The sequence below is a fragment of the Drosophila novamexicana genome, unplaced genomic scaffold (assembly GCF_003285875.2).
Source record: "Drosophila novamexicana strain 15010-1031.04,08,12 unplaced genomic scaffold, DnovRS2.1 tig00000462-arrow-pilon, whole genome shotgun sequence".
Classification (NCBI taxonomy): domain Eukaryota; kingdom Metazoa; phylum Arthropoda; class Insecta; order Diptera; family Drosophilidae; genus Drosophila; species Drosophila novamexicana.
The window spans coordinates 2,506,267-2,524,537 of NW_020824806.1; the positions used below are offsets into that span (position 1 = coordinate 2,506,267).

Below are 18,271 nucleotides of genomic sequence, written 5' to 3' on the forward strand. Positions count from 1 at the left end.
CTTGCAAAGAATAATAATAATAACTAATTATCAATCTCCAACAACAACAAAAACCAGCCCATAAGTCCAATTAAAGATTTAACATATCGTTTCGTTGGTTAAATTTCGTTTTTATTAAGGTTACTTTGATTTTTATGCGTACGTTTATTAGAAAATATTTATGGCTTTGTAACGACAATGTTACCTTTTAAGTCTGGGTTACAGTTTATGTTTTTGGGCAGCCGAATGACCGCCGATTAGTAGATAATATTCGAGGGGAGCGGGAAACACACATATATTTGTATGATTATGGCGAGTGGGGGAATTAGATTCCGTGGCTCATTTATTAGTTTGGTATGCAAAAAAATACAGTTAAAACAATTGGCTTTCAAATAAAAACTTAAAAATATGCAGACCTTAAGGGGCCTGTTCGGGTTTTCACTGGTCACGTTGTAATATAAATGCTTTTGTTTTTCTTTTAGATCGTGAGCAAATAATTTGGAGCAAACTAGGTTAGGTTCAACTAATACCAAATCCAACAAACTGGGACAATGCCTGGATATGAAATATATATATACAAACAATAGGTATTATAATAGATATATCAATTTGGTCAACAAATTACAACAATTAGAGAAGCGAACCGAAAATTGGTTAGATAAACAAAATAATATCAACGACAAGCTGTACGTAGGGGGCAGGAATTAGCGTTAGACCTAGTAACGGCAATATTAGAATCCTATATACAAGTAGTAGACGTTGCAATGCGCACTCCTTTTCACATTATAGAGCATGGCATGGCACAGCAAAGGGGCAGGCACAGGGGCACCACAGCGCCGCCGGATTTGCTTTTCGTCTTTGACTTCGAGCCAGACTCATACTCGTACATGCCCGAGCCCTTAGCCCAGCGACCCTAAAAGACAAAAAGAATATATAAGTATGCTTTAATTTGTGCAGAGATTTGGAAACACTTACACCACCCGCGGAGCCTGCATGCATTTCCTCGCGCCTGGTGATGATCGTGTCGTGACCAGGTGGATAATAGACTTCCTTGCCGGCCTTGTTGACGGAGGGCACATGCTGCTGCTGTGGCGAGGCAACTGCCGTCTCAATCTCGCGCTTGCGAACCGGCGTCTCAATGTCCACACGGTCCACATGATCCGTCTGAGGGTATATAAATGAGAAGCTCTTTAACAAAAACTTTTAAAATAATATCCAAACTTTCTACTTACAGTGCCAAACGATTGCATTAGATCGTCCACACGCTGCGGCGGATTGCCATTACCGACTGGATACTCCACACCGTCGACGGGGAAGGGCGAGGGTGTGCCATAGTCTGGGCCAGGTCCACGGCGATTGTTTGTATTCGTTGTGGAAGAGTATTTATACGTATAACTAGTGTTCGGTGGATAGCCATTGCCGTTCTGGGGCTGCGGATAGTTTGTGCTCGGCAGCTGCTTGAGTGGCGCCGGATGCGATGGCTCCACAGGATACGCAGGGCCTCCATTGGGTGGGCCGTGTATGGTATTGACGGTATTTGAAGTCTCGGTCTCCTTGAAATAATAGCGATTGGTGCCACCAGGTGGCAACTGCGGCTGTGCAGGACTTTGCGGTGAACCATAGTTGGGGCTATGAGCCGGACTGTGCGGATAACGCTGCTCGTTGACCACGTTGTCGGTCTTGTGTATGTTGTAGATAATGGTGCGGTTACCGGTGTTGGGCGTACCGCCACTGGGGCTGATTGCGGGTCCCAGCGGCAGCTGACGTGGCTGCGGGCTCAAGCAGCGCGTGGTCGTCTCCTTGTGCTCCCGAATCTCGTACGACTGGTTGCTCACCAACGGGCGATCGTTAGGTTTGTTCAGTGTCGAGTAGCTCTCCGTGTTATAGACAACTGTCTGGGGCACATGCGACGGCGACAACTGTGTATAGTTCTGGCTAGAGTTGAGTGTTTCGTGGTGCTTATAGCTGCTGCTCAGTGTATTGTTGTTGCTGCTCGTCCGATTGATGGTGCTGGTGGCGCTACCGGGACCAGTCGATGGTATTTCATAGGTGTAGGTGCGCACAGTGGTGGTCACCTTGGTGCCCGGTGCGGGCAATATGCCGTCGCTTAGCGCAATGTCCTGCAGCTCCTTGTCAATGTTCACACTGTTGGTCACCGTCTGCGTACTGTTCACGCTTGGCACCAGCTCCACATTGTTGTTGAGCGTGCGATTGCTCTCGTAGATTTTGGTCTTACTCGAGTAGTGACCACCTGGCGAGTGGGCTGTGAAGGAAGTAAAAGTCAGTTAAGCTTCAATCTAATGGCTATTGAAATTTACTATATATGACTTACCCAATGTATATGGCTTCTCCTTAGCCAGAAACTCGTCACGCTTTAAGTTGTCCTGAAAGCTGGAGTACTTGGCCGTCGACTGCAAGGTGCTATAGTCGGTTGGGTTAAAGGTCTCGACATCATCGCTGAAGGGCTGCTGTCCACCTGAATGCTTCGTGGTCTTGATCACCCGCGTAGTCTTCGTGACGGTGCCTGACGGATCCGTGCGTTCGCTGGGAAAAAGAATAACATTTTGCTAACTATTGTTGATTTTCTTTTTTTTTTTTTTTTGCTGATTACACTTGTTTAAAGAGACTTTAACCGTTTAAGATTTGGAACCTTAAGTGTGTTCCATTGAATTTGTTTAAATACTTTTTAGATAAGGAAGAATGAATTACATACATATAATATTGCAATCTCGTTTATCACTGCAAAAGCACAGCATACACATTCACAAATAAATCAAACAGAATTCGCGTACGATTAAATACTTTTAAGAATAATTTAATATAAGTACTATATATATATATATATATATATATATATATATATATATGAGTGTGTGTGTGTGGGTGTGGGCGTGTGTGTTAGTATGTATGTATGCATTTATGTATATATGTATGCCTGCATGTTTGTTGTCTAACACCAAACGCAGGCCAAGCCTATTTGTCGCTGTGCAAATTTAAATAAAACGAATTTCTACCAAGTGCTCTCCTCCTCGATTCTCAAAAATTTAAGTAGGCTCTGCAGTTTTCCATGCTTAGCCAGTAGTGCAGTGCATTTTTTTTTTGGTGATTTTTTTTGGTGATTTATATGTATGTGTATATGTACGTATGTACATGTACATATGTACGTGCATATGTATGTATATATATATATATATATATATATATATATATGTACGTACATATATATATGTACGTACATATGTATTTGTGCACATATGTATCTATGTATATACATGTGTATGTATGTGCATATGTATATATGTGCATATGTGTATGTGTGCATGTGTATGTATGTGCATGTGTCTGTATGTGCATGTGTATGTATGTGCATGTGTATGCATGTGCATGTGTATGTATGTGCATGTGTATGTATGTGCATGTGTATGTATGTGCATGTGTATGTATGTGCATATGTATGTTTGTATGGGTGTGTGTGCATGTTTGTAGATATCCGGACATGCATTCATACACGAACGCATGCATGCTTGTCTGCATGTATACAAAACAAGCATGTATACATGTATGTACAAGCATATACATGTATGCAAGCTAAAAACTTTGAATAGCATTTCTAGCGAGGAGGCTAGGAAAAAGTGTAACAAATGTCTCAAATGATTTTTCATTTAAATCCTTAGAAATGAAAGTGAGAGCGAAACGTCACCCACCAAATCTCATTTTCACCAAGGAGGAATGGATTTTCGACAAGATTCCTCAAATTAATTTGAACAAAGATCTTTGAGGCCGATCGGATGGTCTTTAGACTTTTCCAAAACCCCGCCTTAACGTGCACCGTCATCATTTAAGGTAATTGCACTGATAATTTCTGGTTATTAGCTCTTATTACCAATCAGTCTGCCAGGACAAACAGTTTTGTATATAGAAGTAATCCATATTCATTGTCAACTTACAGGGTTCTGTAGCTGGTGCCAGTCGGCAAGATGTCACGCTCTCTGTGGGTAAGTTGACGTTCCTGCTTCAAGTCCTCGAGCAGTGCGTCCAACTGATCGACGTTTTGATCGGCGCCCTTGCCTTGATAGGTTGCATTGTTATCGGCCGAGCTAGAGTATTGATACGATGATTTCTTGTACGCATAATTCTTGTCGTTCTGCGGATGGATTTGAGATCGTTTTAAAATCAGAAATGCAAAATTTAAATAGCTTTCACTTACACGTCCGTTCCATTTCGAGGGCGTATCTCTCAACGAGGATGAGTAATTTTCCGAGCTGCTCGAGTACTGCATTTCCAATTATTGTTTTCTGCTGGAATATGACATCAACCGAAAATATTCAGAAAATATTTAAATTTACATTATGCATGAGTAAGTACTATTTTAGTCATGGTCTGTACATAAATTCAAGCTAGCGTAGGTGTAGCTGTAAACGTAAACGGCTTCGGGCTGACAGGTTGTTTCGCAGTTCATAAGAATTTCAAACATTTCTATATACAACACCCACGTATCTTTTCAATATGTACAGAAATGGTGCGTCGTTTCCAGAACAGCTCGCATTCTAAGGTGATATTTTTGGCGCATTAATGGAGCTTAAGTCGTTTAAAGTGGTCAACACTTGTGAAGATTATCTGTCAATAGCACCAAGAAAACACAAAGATACAAAACGAAGCGGACTAAATTAGGCAAATAAACAAGAAGTAGGGCATGCATGACACTAAGATACCCAGTATTTAGTTCTTAATTAGCCAAATTGATTAGGGATTTCTGATATTTATCTATACACAGATTAAAGACAAAGGGAATAACCCGGCATTGCCCGTGTCGAAAATGTGCCAACTTAAGGCAGTCACAAATTGAGACTTGATTTGAACCAGCGACCGGCCGCTTCCGAGTCCGACGCTCAAATACCAAGGCCATGCAGCATTATGACGTCACATTCGCAAAAATATAATGGCATTGATTTTCAGAGCTGACGACACACACATACATGCACACATGCACACATGCACACATGCATATGCATAAGCTGTAGCAAAGTCAATGTCAAACTGGTTTTCACTTTTAACGTGTCCTTAGTTCCTTTTTCGTCGGATCACAACAATCCCCCACAAACCTGTATATGCGCTCGTTCTCCGACTACTGAGTTGATGAGTTTTATTTTATGTTTTTTTTTTTAGTGATTTGGCGATAACCTTGAGTGAGATTTCAATGAATGACTTTGTATGAGGCGCATGTGAGAGAATAGCAGATGCAAAAGATTCGTATGGCAAACACAAGGATGACCGAAGATGACATCATCCGAGACATAAACAAATATTCGACTGACTGCACGTAACTAAAATAAATCACGACAAATCAAACTCAAATCAAATGAGTAGCTAGTTGCTTGGGCGAAATACTCGTGATGTTCTGCGCGCCTGCCGCCGCCATATGGTCAAGAGTCAAGCTAATCAAGCAGCTAACGTAAGCAAAATATGTGCACACATAAAAAAAAAACATCATAATATAAAGGCTAAATCTAATTGACGCTCGGATCACACACAGCACGTTTTTTAGTGGCGCTATGGGCTAAATTTCAAAATTAAAAACAAAAATGTGTATTTTTTTTCAAAGCAATAACAAAACTGGTCACCGAGAGCGCAAGTCGAAGCGTGTGATGCGTGTGTTTGTTTTTGCATATTGCTCTTGTTGTTGTTTTACAGTTCAAAATGATCTCATATAATCGGAACGAGAGACAAAAAGTGGGAACATGTTGCCGCTGCTGCTGCTACTGCTGCTGTCTGGCATTGGAGTGGGCGTGACGTAAAGGCGGGGGCCGGGGGAAGCAGCGACTCGCAAAATGCCAGCGGCCAAGATCTATATGCATATGTACATACACACACACTGACACACATGTATACTCATACATGTGTTTATATATATGTATATAACTGTATGTAAGAACGAGCAAACATAAAATAAACAAAATAGCAAGCGAACAAGCTTGAACTGGCCGAAAAGAGCAAAGCTAAGGTGTTTGTGTTGTTGTTGTTCAAATTTCCGAAAATCAAATTGAAAACGTAGGCGAAAAGGCGTAGAACATATGCGTGTGTGTGTGTGTGTATTCTAGCGCCTGTGCTGGGTTGCCAATTTGTGTGGCGCTGGTGACGCCGCTGCCGCCTCCTCTGCCACCTACGCAGTAGAGCACAGTTCAATCTAGTCAATACACAAATACATATACATACATATATAAATGTAAATGTATGTATATTAGTATGTAGCATAAACAAGCTGTAGACACCGTTTGAACTTGGCTAATTTAAATTGAAATTTTACGTCTGAATATACTACGCAAAGATGCTCGTTATTTCGTTATAATTCTTCTTCATCTAGTTTTTTTTTTTTGGCTGATTTTACGACTGACCAGCATACAATGAAAATGAATAGGCTACGTTGTCGTCGTCGCCTTCATTGCCGACTTTCGCCTTTTGCTGTACAATTTGTTGTTGGTTTTCACGTATGTACATATGTATGTATTTATGTATGAAAACAAATAATTCTATAAATAGTTCACTGCCACTGTTCTTTTGGCTTTCAATTCGAAATACTGTTTTTGTTGCTCTTGATTCAAATTATAAAGCGAGTGCGCACCGCAAATGAATCATCGCAAGGGATATATAAATACATATGTATGTATGTATGTATGTACATAGGTAACGGGTTAGCCAGAGGATGCGGATGCAATTCAATGCGTATTTTTATTGAACACAATTTAAATTTCTCTTTGCTGCCCCAATCACGAGCGTGGAGCGCATACACACAATAGACACAGCTACCACAAGCTAAAAGATACGTCTACCCATACAAATGAGTATCAGTGGGATACGTAGGGAAAACTAAAACTCGTTTCTATGTGCGTTTGTCGCCGTCATCAGTTTGTTGTTTAAGCTTGTCTGCCAGTTCAAGAGATAGCTAGATTCCATAGATACACACACACACACAAACATTCACTCTTACATACATACATTCGGTACACACATTCATGCAATCTTACTATGTCATTCACTAGCACTAGCACTCACTGTGCACTTTTCCAAAACCCAAAATGATTGGTGCAGACTGTTGTCCCGTAATTGTTGCTGCAGCTGTAGTTGTAGTTGTTGCTGTTGTTGTTGTCGTTGTTGTTGCTGGCAACGGCGGCGGGTTCAGTGTTCAGCCAAAAGAAAATTGCTACAATGCGCGGGCGCGTTAGTCTTAGAAATTCGTTTGTGTGTGAGTGTTTTTGGTTTGTTAGTGTGTATTCGTGTGTCTACTACAAAACGTAACGGTAACGGAACAGCTTTGCTTTCTATACGCGTACGCGCCTCGCTGGTTTGTGCAGTACTGTGGCTTCAATTTTGCACTTGCCACGAGCAGAGCACGATCGAAACAGATCGGACGCCCAGTTGTCTGATCTATAGGTTACGTTTTGGCATGCGCTTCTCTCCCTCTCTCTCTCTCTCTCTTCAACAGTCGAATTTAACCTTAAATGTAACATTTCCAACTTGAAGTGCAGAAAACTATTTTCCTAATTGCAGCGAGATTTAAATTTTAAAAGCCATTAAATGTAAATGTAGCAAAGTTCGTTCGAGTATAAAGTCCGTTAATTTGTATATGGCAAGCGGGGTTCATATACAAACGTCTGAAAGTGTGACGTCATTCGCTCGCATTTCACGTAATGAACCGTGGACCGAACCCGTTGTTCGCTGCTCAGCAATCGCTCAGAGAGCATCCATTGATGGTGTTGACCATCTCTCAAACTGGTCGCACGCAAAGCTTTTTTCTGCGCAGTTTACGAAAAGCTTTTGGTTTTTGGCGGCTAAATTTTTAATAGAATGCGGGTGCTTTGTATTTAATCAAGACAAAAGTCAAGTGTTCTTTTATTTATTCGTATTATTCTTAGCAGTGTCCATGGGTTTTTATAAAAGATCAAAATTGTAGTTAATGCAATTAGTCAAGCTTTTTCTTTACAAAAAACGGTAACTTAGTTCACTCATAAAAGCGTTACAACTGAGAGCGTGTATTCAGTTTTAAAAATTACTGTGCTTATGTATAGGGAAAACATTTAGTCCTTGGCGGGCACCTCGATGACGCGCGGCTTATCAATGATGCGTGCCGTCTTGTTGCCCTTCTCCACAATGCCAATGATCCAGGCCTGGTAGCCCTCCTGCTTCTCAATGTCTTTACAATAGGCAGCGGCTTGTTCCCGGGGCAAGCAGATGAGCAAGCCACCGGATGTTTCCGCGGAATGTCCCTGCAGTAACTGGAACATATTGCCACAGGCCTTGGCCACAGCCGCCATTTTGGCTATGACTGGAAGATTGTGAATAACAAAGGACACATCCTTCTTCTGGTGGGCGGCCAGAGTTTGTGCATGGCCCAACAGGCCGAAGCCTGTTATATCGGTTGCTCCATGGGCGTTGTACTTGTGCATAAGACGAGCGGCTACTCGGTTAAGGCGCGACATAGAGTTCATGGCACGATGATATGCCTTTCGCACATCCTCTTCGGAGACGACCAGTTTGATGCGGTTCCAACGTTCGGGCTGGTCGATCCACTGATGCGCATTCACAGCCACCTGAGTGCCCAATGGCTTCGTCAGCACCAGAACGTCTCCAACAACAGCATTGTCCGGCACAATGTACTCGTTTGGCTGGCATATGGTTGAGGCAACGCCGCCGATGGTGCACCAGGGATTGACAACGCTCTGGCCGCCGGTGACGGTGGTGCCTGCCTCCAAAGCTGAGTCCTTGAAGCCTCGCATTATCAGTGGTATGACAACATCGCGCTCCTTTTCCGTCATCTTGGTGCTTACGGCCAACAGCATAAGCATATTGTCACAATCGGTTACGCCCATGGCATACAGATCGCTGAGCACATTCGCACATGCAATTTTGCCCATCATGTAGGGATCGTCGACAATCGGATAAAAGAAGTCCGTGGTCTGCACCAGGCAAAGGCCGCCGTGACGCAGTGGTATAACGGCACAATCGAGTCCAATGCCAATGCGGGGTATGGCCACGTTAAGAAACTGCGGCTCCTGATCTTGAGCGGAGTAGTCTTGCTGCAGGGCCGATACGAGCTTTGACAGGACTTCTTGGGGCACTTTACAGCCACGTCCTTTCAGGTCCGCGAAACGTGTCAGGCGAAAAGATGCATCCAAGTCGTGGGCAGTTGGGTCAAACGGTCGGCGCAGCTCAGCGTCGCCACCGCCGTGCAGCTCGAGATGGGCAGCATTTAGGACGTCCGCAGCGTAACTCATTTTATTCCAAAAATCTAATTAAATAAACCAAATGTTTTGATTAGTTAGTGTATTCCAACTGGAATTACGCACTTTTTGCCGCCAATAAAACGGGTGGCAGCAAATAACTCGCGTTCTCCCTGGGCACTAATACACACGCAAACAGACGTGTACGTATACTGATTTTTAGTCCGATTCTGTGTGTGTGTGAGTAGTGCGAGCAGTCATTGGCTATTTGCGCGCTGGCGGCTGAATCGGGCGAAGTCAGTATTTCTCCCCGTCGTCAAAGAACAAAACGTGAACAATGTCCACTTTCTTCAATTTACAAAAGCCTAATTTTTGCTCTTGTTTAAAACGGAAAAATATTCAAATACATTACCAACACGAAATACCTACGTTTTCGCTTCGAAATGTGCAATAAAATACTTAATAACCGGACAATAATTTTTTATTTAGCGCGTTGATTTGCTTTTGCACCGCTGTCGCTGTCTGAATAGAGTTGCATGTTTGGCTTATCGATAAGCTCATCGTCACAGTGGCAGCCACAGCACTGCCAACCTGGTTAAAATAAAGTGGCGCGTCGTTAAGTAAATACACCTGCCTAATAATAAAATGATTAAGTTAAATACTTAAGGCAAATCTACATATTCCAATTATTCATTAATGTTAGGTTCGTTCGATTTGCAAAATGTTCAAGGGCCAGTGCATTGGCAACTGGCCTCGACGCATATTAACAACAAAGGCAGCTGAAGACAATGGCCAGTAGCGAAACGGAGAGAAAGACAAGCGGAACCTGTTGCGCGAGCGCAGCTTAAAAGTAAAAGTGAGAAAATGAAGTAAAAAAAAAAAAAACAATTATATTAACATTTATGGCAACAAATATAATTAATTTCTGCTTTTAAATAGATTAAACGCAGAGCCGGAGCAGCTATAGAAGCCCGTTTTAGTACGTTGGACAAACAATAGACTTAAGAAACAAACTTACTTTTGCCATGGCCAAATCGAATCGGTGACGACAGAGCCACAAGTTAAACAAGTTAACAAATTCAAAAGTGGATCATGATTCAGCTACGCCTGCGCACAGTTGTTTTCTTACTGCTGCACTTATTCGCATTGGTTAGCACTGAATACGTTTATGGCGAACCAGAATTCAAATGTCCCAAAAAGTGAGTTCCTATGGAGCATTCATTTTTGTATATTATTTATATTTCATTAACCAATGCACAGACCCCAGGTCTTATATCCCTGCCTGTGCGTAAAAGGCAGCGATACTGGAGTTTATGTGCGCTGCGAGAACACGAATTTGGCCACGCTTTCCGTGGCCTTGCAGAACTTGGCGTCCCTGGAGCTGCCCGTGGAGGAGCTGACCATATATAAAGGACACTTTGGTGCGTAATCGCTTTTCCTTTTTGTAGTTACAATTTATATTTTATTGTGAATATTTTAGTGCGGCTTTTCGGACCGCTTTTCGCCCACATTAAGGCGCGTGTGCTGACCATTGAGGAGACGCCTCTTGCCACCATTGAGGACTATGTATTTTATGGCATGAACAATACATTGGAGCAGCTTAATTTGCTGCGCACGAATCTAAGTCAAGTTGGTCAGTTGGGAATTGGCGTAAGTATTCGAGCAGATAATTTCCTAGTTAGGAGAACTGGAAACTGCCATATTCATATACTGTATATATATTATTGATTCACCAGATATTGGGCAAGACCCGTCAATTGGTAATCGATGGGCATGCGTTCAAGCAACTGCCCAAAGATCTGTTTCTCGGTCAAGACATCAGCAACAAGCTCGAAACGATTCGGCTTACAAATGGACTCCTGAGTGACTTGCCTGTGGAGACATTCCAACCGCTGCGCAAGCTGAAAACGTTGGACTTGCACGGAAATCAACTGGAGAACCTTAAACGGAATCAATTTAAGAATCTGCGCGAACTGGAACTGCTGGATATAAGCTTTAATAAAATCAAGAAATTGGAGGCCCAACATATTGCAGATCTGACAAAGCTTGGCTGGTGCAATGTTTCGCACAACGCCTTAAACGAACTGAGCCGTGGCACCTTTGCCAGGAACTCGGTGCTGAAGGTCCTTCATCTGTCACACAACAACATTGGCAAACTGGACGCAAATAGTTTTCGAGGAATGCGTTTCCTGCGTCGCCTCTACCTAAGCGACAATGCCATCACAGAAGTGGGACGTGCCACATTTGGTTCTGTGGCGCGCATCGGCACAATTGACCTGGCGCGCAACAAGCTAAAAAAGATTGAGTATCAAATGTTCACGCAAATGAATTATGTTGAGGTATGTAAAGGCCATGACTTATAAAGAATTGAATAATAAGCTTTTTATCTGTGCAGCTGCTGGATTTGGCGGAGAACAATATAACTAAAATTGAGAAGAACTCGTTTAAGGACATTTACCAGGCCGTAATCAATATATCCCACAATGCCTTGGAGCTAATTGAAACCGCTGCCTTCGAGAATTGCGTTAATATTACCATTCTAGATCTGTCCCATAACCGTCTCGTGAACTTTTCGCGTCGCAGCTTCGATGAGACGACCTTCGCCTCCGAGTTCCAGCTTAGCTTTAATGGTCTTACTAATCTGGCTCATGTAAGTTACTTTTTAGTTAAAATATTATTAATAATAACAGCTTTTGCTTTTCAGATACCCATTCAGAACATGTCTGGGCTGCGCGTGCTGAATGCTTCACACAATAGCATCACGGAAATACCAAAAAACTGTTTCCCCAAACTATATGAGCTGCATACTATCGATGTGTCGTATAACAATATATCCGTAATATTCAATGGCGTTTTTCAAACACTTTTTTCGCTGCGCTCCATCAATCTGAGCCACAATAGCATGCAGGAGATAAGATCTTCTACATTTGGCACATTACCAACATTGTTAGAGATGGATCTGAGCCACAACAAGCTGACTTCCATAGTCCGCGGATCGCTGGCCAAGCTAACAAGCTTGCGGCAGCTCTGTTTAAACAACAATATCCTGGAAAAGTTGTTTCAGCTGCCAATTTCGTTGAACGAACTATATTTGAGCCATAACAACATTAGCTCCATCCCGGCGGGCACCTGGCCTGTGATGAATTCCCTAATATACTTGGATCTCAGCTATAATCAAATTGGGGATAACCTGGATGGACAGAGCTTTACGGGCTTGCTGGTGGTGCAGCGGCTCATGCTGCAGGCCAACGGTATCAGCAAGCCGCCAATGGAGGCGGTCGCAGTTATGTCCACACTGCAATATCTGCACTTGGAAGTAAGTATGGTGGGACTTAAGAGTTCTATTTGGGGAGAGTATAAAGATCTCTTTATATACTAAACTAAAGTTGCATGAAACCGAATCTTAAAACGGAACCTAAAAGGCTCAAACTAGTTTCTTATAGATCAACCATTTCTAATACCATTTTTGTTTATGTTGCCTAAAGTTTTTAAATCTTGTTTTCATATTTGTTTATCACGAATTTATAACCGGTTTGACGAATGATTAATTTTATGATTTATCAAGATTTTTCGTTGCATGCATTTTGTACAAATATTAAGCTGGTTGGCTCAAGGTCAATATTGGCTAATTGTATTATATAAAATATAGCCAATTAACTATATATTCGAAAGCTTCTGCTCCAATTAACACCCAATTAGGAAACACCTCGCCACTCTTTAATCAGCAAGCAAATTATTTATTGAAACAGCCTATGTTTTGCCTTAAAGGCAATTTTATGCCGAATTAATTCAGTTTTATGTGGTATATTTAACAATCATTTCTATCGTCTATTATTTTAAATATTTATCCGCTAATTAAGTAAATATTTTTTCTTGCAGAACAACAATATAAGCGTATTGGAGCGCAGTGCATTTGGCAAGCTGCCCGTTTTGTTTGAACTCAATCTCTACGGCAATCAGGTCTCCGACATTAGGTGAGTGCTCCACCGATTGCAGTCCACACACATGTTTATTAATGTACTATCTAATTTTAGTAAACGTGCGTTCGAGGGTCTGCTGCAGTTGCTCACGCTGAATCTGTCGATGAATGGCCTGCAACAGCTGCCCAATGATATATTCATTGGATTGCCCTCGCTGCGCACGCTCGACTTGTCGTACAACGCGCTTTCCAAACTGGACAATAAGACGAATGGTGTGCTGGATGATTTGCTCAGTCTGGAGACGCTAAATTTGAGTCACAATCGTATTAGTTTTGTGACCAAGAAAACCTTTCCATCGCATCAGTATATACCCTACAATCTGAAGTACTTGGATCTGAGCTACAATCAAATGCCTGTGCTCACCTATGATATTACCTTTGGCACCAAGAAGCTGCTTAAACTGAATGTCTCCCACAATCAAATCAATGAGCTGCGTCGCGGCGTCATATCCAACTTTACGTCCCTGCAATCGCTGGACCTGTCGCATAACGAGCTGTCCAATCTAATGTCCGAGGAACATATTTTCGATCTGCCCAAGAATCTGAGTAGCCTGGATGTGTCGTACAATCAACTGTATCATTTGCCCTTTGCCAATCTGGTGAAGACGCACTCGTTGAAGCACGTTGACCTGAGGCACAATAGTCTGGAGGATATACCAGCCCCGCTGGTGGCCACCATGCGCAATGGCAGTCAGGTGTTGCTGGCCAACAATCCACTGTACTGCGGCTGCAATGTACGACCGCTCAAGCACTTTATGCTGGAGCAGACATTACCTGGCGATGATCTGAGCAGCGTGCTCTGCCAGACGCCCAGCCTGGCGAAGGATCAGTATCTGCTGAACATGGACGATGAGTATTTAAACTGCAGAGAAGATGAGTTAACGCTTTATGCCGGCATGGAGTACGAACAGCTGACCGATGTGCGTTTCCGCGAGGTCCAAACGTATGTATTACTATAAAGCTTCCAGCCTTCGTATATTCGTATATTAATCCTGGTCCATTTGGCTTGCAGCAACAAGGCGGGAAATCTGACATTGCGCTGGTTTGTGTCGGCCATAGCGGATGTGGCCGACTTTAAAGTGTATATACGCAGCAGCAGCAACGAGGTGCTGCACCAGGCTGACTATGCCTACAACCAACGCACGGCTCAAATACCTATTGCAGAGCTGTTGCCACAGGGCGAGGCAAAACTAAACACGGCTGAGATTTGCATTGTGGCCCGCGACAGTGAGGGCAACACGCGCCGCTGGTTTGCCGGCCAGTGCCAGGCGCTGCCCTCACTCAAATTGCCCAGGACCTACTTCTTTGGCAACTTTAACGTAAGAAGTGCAGCCGGCGCCACAAAGTCGCTGACTGCGACTACCTGCCCTTTGTACATAGCTTTAACATTGTTTGTTGCCCTCGTTCAATATTGTGTTCAATAAAATGTAGGCGTGTACATACTGCTGGCACACACTGTAAGGACGAGCTCTGCTCTGACCTTACATGTGCACGCCGTCCCGTGCACATGTATTTGTTTACTTGTCCGTTGTTGCCGCCACCGATGCGTGTATGTGTGTGTGTGTGTCGGCCGTTAAGCACAATTGAGAATATGTTAAAGCCCAACCAGCTGATGCTTTCGAACTTTCATTCACAGCGAACACACAAAAGCAAAGAAGGCAGCGAAGCGCCGCTATTTCGTGTGCGCTCGGCTTGTCCCGTTCGGGTATTTGTTGTTGTTGTTGCCCGAGCAAACGTCACAGTATGACGACGACGCCAAAGTGAGCGCAAGGACTTTGAGCAAAAGCAAAGCTTGCCAAACAAATGCGCACTCGCACTCTCGCGTTCTCAGCTTTAACTAAGATGACGCTTATAAGTGCGTATACACTGGCGGTCAGCAGTAGCATGTATACTTCAGGTGAATAATAACAAATGAGACCATTTTTGCCTTATGCTCAATTAGCCAATTTGTAGAAAATTAAATTTGGTATATACGTTTATTATATTTATAATACTGTTAATATATTATTTTTATAACAAAACTTAAATTAATTTCATATTTAAAAACTCTAAAACTTCTTTTTTTCAATTTTTATAAAACACAATAATCTAAAACCTCATCAAATGTGATTTAGAGCATTGACAATGTGAATCTGCTTCTACTTTGAGCTATACATTTTGTTGTTAACCACCACTGTGGCAGCACTAGGCCAGGACGTGTGCACTTTCACTGGCTGCGCTCTCGTTTTCGGTGTATTGTGCTTTTTAGTTTGGTGACTTTGCGCTGCCTTTGCATTTGCGCTGGCACTTTGCCCGTGTCCTTATCGATTTTCAGCGAAATTTCACAGGCTCACGGCGCACGTCAGTGCCAGGCGAAGATTCACTTGTCGCGCTGAGTTCGTTCGTGTCGTGTTCGCACAGCACAGCAGCGAATAACAGTATCAGAGCCGTTATATAAAGAGATTTCAATAGAAAGTACATATAATAAGTGAACGCTGCTGTGAGCAATATTATAAGCGCCCAGGCATAAATAATTGTAATAAATTCATCGTTAAAGCAGCATTGTGATAACACAGCAAATCGCGACGAGAAATACTCAAATTTCGTAACGTATTAAATATACATAAGTTAAAGGAAAAGAAAACACGCTGCCAACTGTGCCGTAACACGGGGGCATTGAAAAAAAAAGAAAATAGAAAAAAGTTCCAGGTAGTAGCAGCAGGAGACGTCAAAAGCGAAGGCGCAAACGAAGACGAACGAAAATGTAATAGAGGTCAAAAGAAGCATTGATTTAACGTGCACTTTCTTCTGTTCCGTTTTCTACATTTGATTCGCTTGCGGTTTCTCGCTGGGTGCGTGTGTGTGTGCCTGTGCCTGCGCGCGCGTCTGTGTGTGTGAGTGTGTGTTGGGGCCCAATTGTGTTGCGTAAAGAATTTCGTTAAACATTTAACTAACGTTTCGCGTTTCATTCAATAAATTTATACGCACATACAGAAACACACGCACACACACACACACACGCACACCCACAAGCATGCGAAAAACTTGCACACTTTCGCAGCGTGTGTTTGTGTGTGAGCGTGGCGCCTATTATTTGTGTATGTACATATGTATTTATTTATGTGCGTTCATATTGATACAGACATTTGTATGTGTGTGTGTGCGAATTGCGGATGACGAATTACCTCCGCTTACGCATGTAAAAAAGTCTTTTCGCCTAATTTAAGCACGCCGCAGCAGCTGAAAGAAAAGGCAAAAAAAAAATGGCATGTAACGCAGTTAAATATCCAATAAGAGACCAAGTCATAATTACATAATCAAATAGAAAAAGTTTGCAAAAAAAGAAACAGCAACAACAACAACAAAGAGAAACGATGAGCAAAGTGAACTTTAACTAAAATTTCAACTCCAAGTGCAGCATTATTTAATCAACGTCCCGGAAACGCCTAAAAGTGAAAGTTATAAAAGCAAAAAAAAAAAAACAAAACCTATGTACCTGCAACAAAGAAATTGAGCAAATTATAAGAAGTCACTCCCACACACACACACACACACACAACCAAGCGCATCAATTTAAGATATTTAACAAAATTTAGCAAGAACAAATTACTTTTAAAAATATACAACAAAGACAACAAAAAATTGCAATAAATTACAAAAAAAAAATCCCCTCGCTACAACTAACATAAATATATACAAGAAAAGTGCTATAATATATACAATACATACAGTTATATAGAGCCGTTATATACTGACATACATACTTATATATGCTATACATATATGCTACTTATATAAAAACCGTTGTATATGTAGTTGCCGTTATGCGAATTGTCCAACACTGGATGTTGAAACAGTCAATGCAAAATAACTGAATATAACTAGAGCTATAGCTAAAGGAAACCTCGTAGTTTGTAGGACAAGCGTCTTCTTCATGTAGCAAAATCAAATGAAATATACATAGATATATATATATATATATATATATATATATATATATATATATTAATACATATATATATATTTATTATCAAGCGTAGCATTAATCGCACCTAACGACTAACAGAACTACCAAGTAGTTGCCTCTCTCTATATATACAATATATATATATATATATAAATATATATATTAATATAGAATCCAACTAAATATATATGGATTTATTTTTATAAAGCCGCAACGACTTCAACTCCAACTCGAGCCAACAAATGAACGCACTAATTAAAGGCCGCGGCTAAAACGTGCAGCAGGACGACAAGGACATCGCTGCCGCCGGCAACGCCGCTGTCAAACACGCCTCCAATTTGCCTCGCGTGCTGCTTGTGGTACTTTTATAGTTATACCTACGTATGTTTACCTGTGCGGGGCTTCCTGCAACGCACGCCTTGACGTAACTCCGGCACAAGCCACGTAACAGCACGCCCGGACCCGCCCGACTCCGGCTGCAGCTAAAGTCCGAGGCGCGGACCACGCATAAATGTAACGGTAACACCATAACGCCTTAACTTGAGTCACAACTTTCCACAAGACCAAATAATAATTTGACGATTACGAGAAAGCAGGAGCAGGAAACTACAAGGAAAGAGAAAAACAAAGAGAAAATTAGCACTTCGATTTTTTCTATGGCCTAGAAAAAGTGATGCCTAACAGAAACCTTATTATAGCCGTTCTTTGTGATATTCGAAACATATGTTAAACGATCCTGAAATCAATTATATATAATACAACTGTGTGTGCTCTCCGCCTGCTGCCCACCATCCTTCAGTTCGCCCGCCCCGCCTGTCATCGCCACCAAAACTCCACCAAAATAACGGCACAGAGAAACCCCTAGAGAATAAAGCGACGTCTATAATCCAAAGTACAAAAGATAACACGAAAAAATACTAAGTCTACAAATATAGTACGTATATACACAATGTCAATAAGAGCCTAAAGAAAAAAATGCAACATATGGTATTAATATATTAACTTAGTAGTCATATACGTTAAACATAACCTCAAACTCAACTTTAGCGAGCGCCCAACTAAAACTCCAACTCCAACTCGAAAGCGAAACCAAAACCAAATCCAACCAACCCATAAGCAATATAACTAGTGCTGTTAACTATTTTAGTAACT

General features: G+C 42.0%; 3 protein-coding genes and 1 long non-coding RNA gene across 6 annotated transcripts; 2 read left to right on the forward strand and 2 right to left on the reverse strand.

The window, feature by feature from the left end:
- Positions 1-83: 83 nt before the first annotated feature.
- LOC115760725 lies at positions 84-7,326 on the reverse strand. Of its 2 annotated transcripts, none has more exons than XM_030702200.1 (7): positions 7,030-7,326; positions 4,187-4,274; positions 3,927-4,123; positions 2,312-2,523; positions 1,212-2,242; positions 955-1,143; positions 84-892 (listed from the first exon to the last, which is right to left on the reverse strand). In XM_030702200.1, exons 2-7 carry the CDS (start codon positions 4,256-4,258, stop codon positions 758-760), a joined length of 1,836 nt encoding a protein of 611 aa, XP_030558060.1. In that variant the 5' UTR covers positions 4,259-4,274; positions 7,030-7,326; the 3' UTR covers positions 84-757. The 2 variants fall into 2 exon arrangements, with proteins under 2 accessions (XP_030558060.1, XP_030558059.1); XM_030702199.1 differs by having other exon boundaries at positions 4,187-4,277.
- On the forward strand, positions 4,367-5,880 carry LOC115760726. Its single transcript, XR_004017682.1, has 3 exons — positions 4,367-4,531; positions 5,146-5,431; positions 5,513-5,880. It is a non-coding gene; the product is annotated as an uncharacterized LOC115760726 (long non-coding RNA).
- A 595-nt stretch (positions 7,327-7,921) lies between the features above and the next one.
- LOC115760936 (selenide, water dikinase) lies at positions 7,922-9,711 on the reverse strand. 2 transcript variants are annotated; one of them, XM_030702512.1, is made up of 2 exons: positions 9,624-9,711; positions 7,922-9,262 (listed from the first exon to the last, which is right to left on the reverse strand). In XM_030702512.1, exon 2 carries the CDS (start codon positions 9,246-9,248, stop codon positions 8,052-8,054), a length of 1,197 nt encoding a protein of 398 aa, XP_030558372.1. In that variant the 5' UTR covers positions 9,249-9,262; positions 9,624-9,711; the 3' UTR covers positions 7,922-8,051. The 2 variants fall into 2 exon arrangements, with proteins under 2 accessions (XP_030558372.1, XP_030558373.1); XM_030702513.1 differs by lacking the exon at positions 9,624-9,711 and adding an exon at positions 9,321-9,339.
- A 298-nt stretch (positions 9,712-10,009) lies between these two features.
- Positions 10,010-14,722, forward strand: LOC115760935 (chaoptin). The gene is made up of 10 exons (XM_030702511.1): positions 10,010-10,050; positions 10,134-10,393; positions 10,455-10,615; positions 10,675-10,844; positions 10,931-11,533; positions 11,590-11,844; positions 11,899-12,510; positions 13,074-13,168; positions 13,229-14,116; positions 14,186-14,722. The coding sequence occupies exons 2-10, from the start codon at positions 10,287-10,289 to the stop codon at positions 14,595-14,597; spliced, it is 3,303 nt and encodes a 1,100-aa protein (XP_030558371.1). The 5' UTR covers positions 10,010-10,050; positions 10,134-10,286; the 3' UTR covers positions 14,598-14,722.
- Positions 14,723-18,271: the final 3,549 nt, after the last annotated feature.

Excerpts from the sequence above, each read along its gene's own strand:
- LOC115760936 (XM_030702512.1), bottom strand. The coding sequence starts at position 9,248 with ATGAGTTACGCTGCGGACGTCCTAAATGCTGCCCATCTCGAGCTGCAC.
- LOC115760935 (XM_030702511.1), top strand. The coding sequence starts at position 10,287 with ATGATTCAGCTACGCCTGCGCACAGTTGTTTTCTTACTGCTGCACTTA. Across the intron at positions 10,394-10,454 it reads GAATTCAAATGTCCCAAAAA|ACCCCAGGTCTTATATCCCT; the intron begins GTGAGTTCCTAT and ends ACCAATGCACAG. Across the intron at positions 14,117-14,185 it reads CGTTTCCGCGAGGTCCAAAC|CAACAAGGCGGGAAATCTGA; the intron begins GTATGTATTACT and ends TTTGGCTTGCAG.
- LOC115760725 (XM_030702200.1), bottom strand. The coding sequence starts at position 4,258 with ATGCAGTACTCGAGCAGCTCGGAAAATTACTCATCCTCGTTGAGAGAT. Across the intron at positions 2,524-3,926 it reads GGCACCAGCTACAGAACCCT|CGAACGCACGGATCCGTCAG; the intron begins GTAAGTTGACAA and ends TCTTTTTCCCAG. Across the intron at positions 893-954 it reads ATGCAGGCTCCGCGGGTGGT|GGTCGCTGGGCTAAGGGCTC; the intron begins GTAAGTGTTTCC and ends TTTGTCTTTTAG.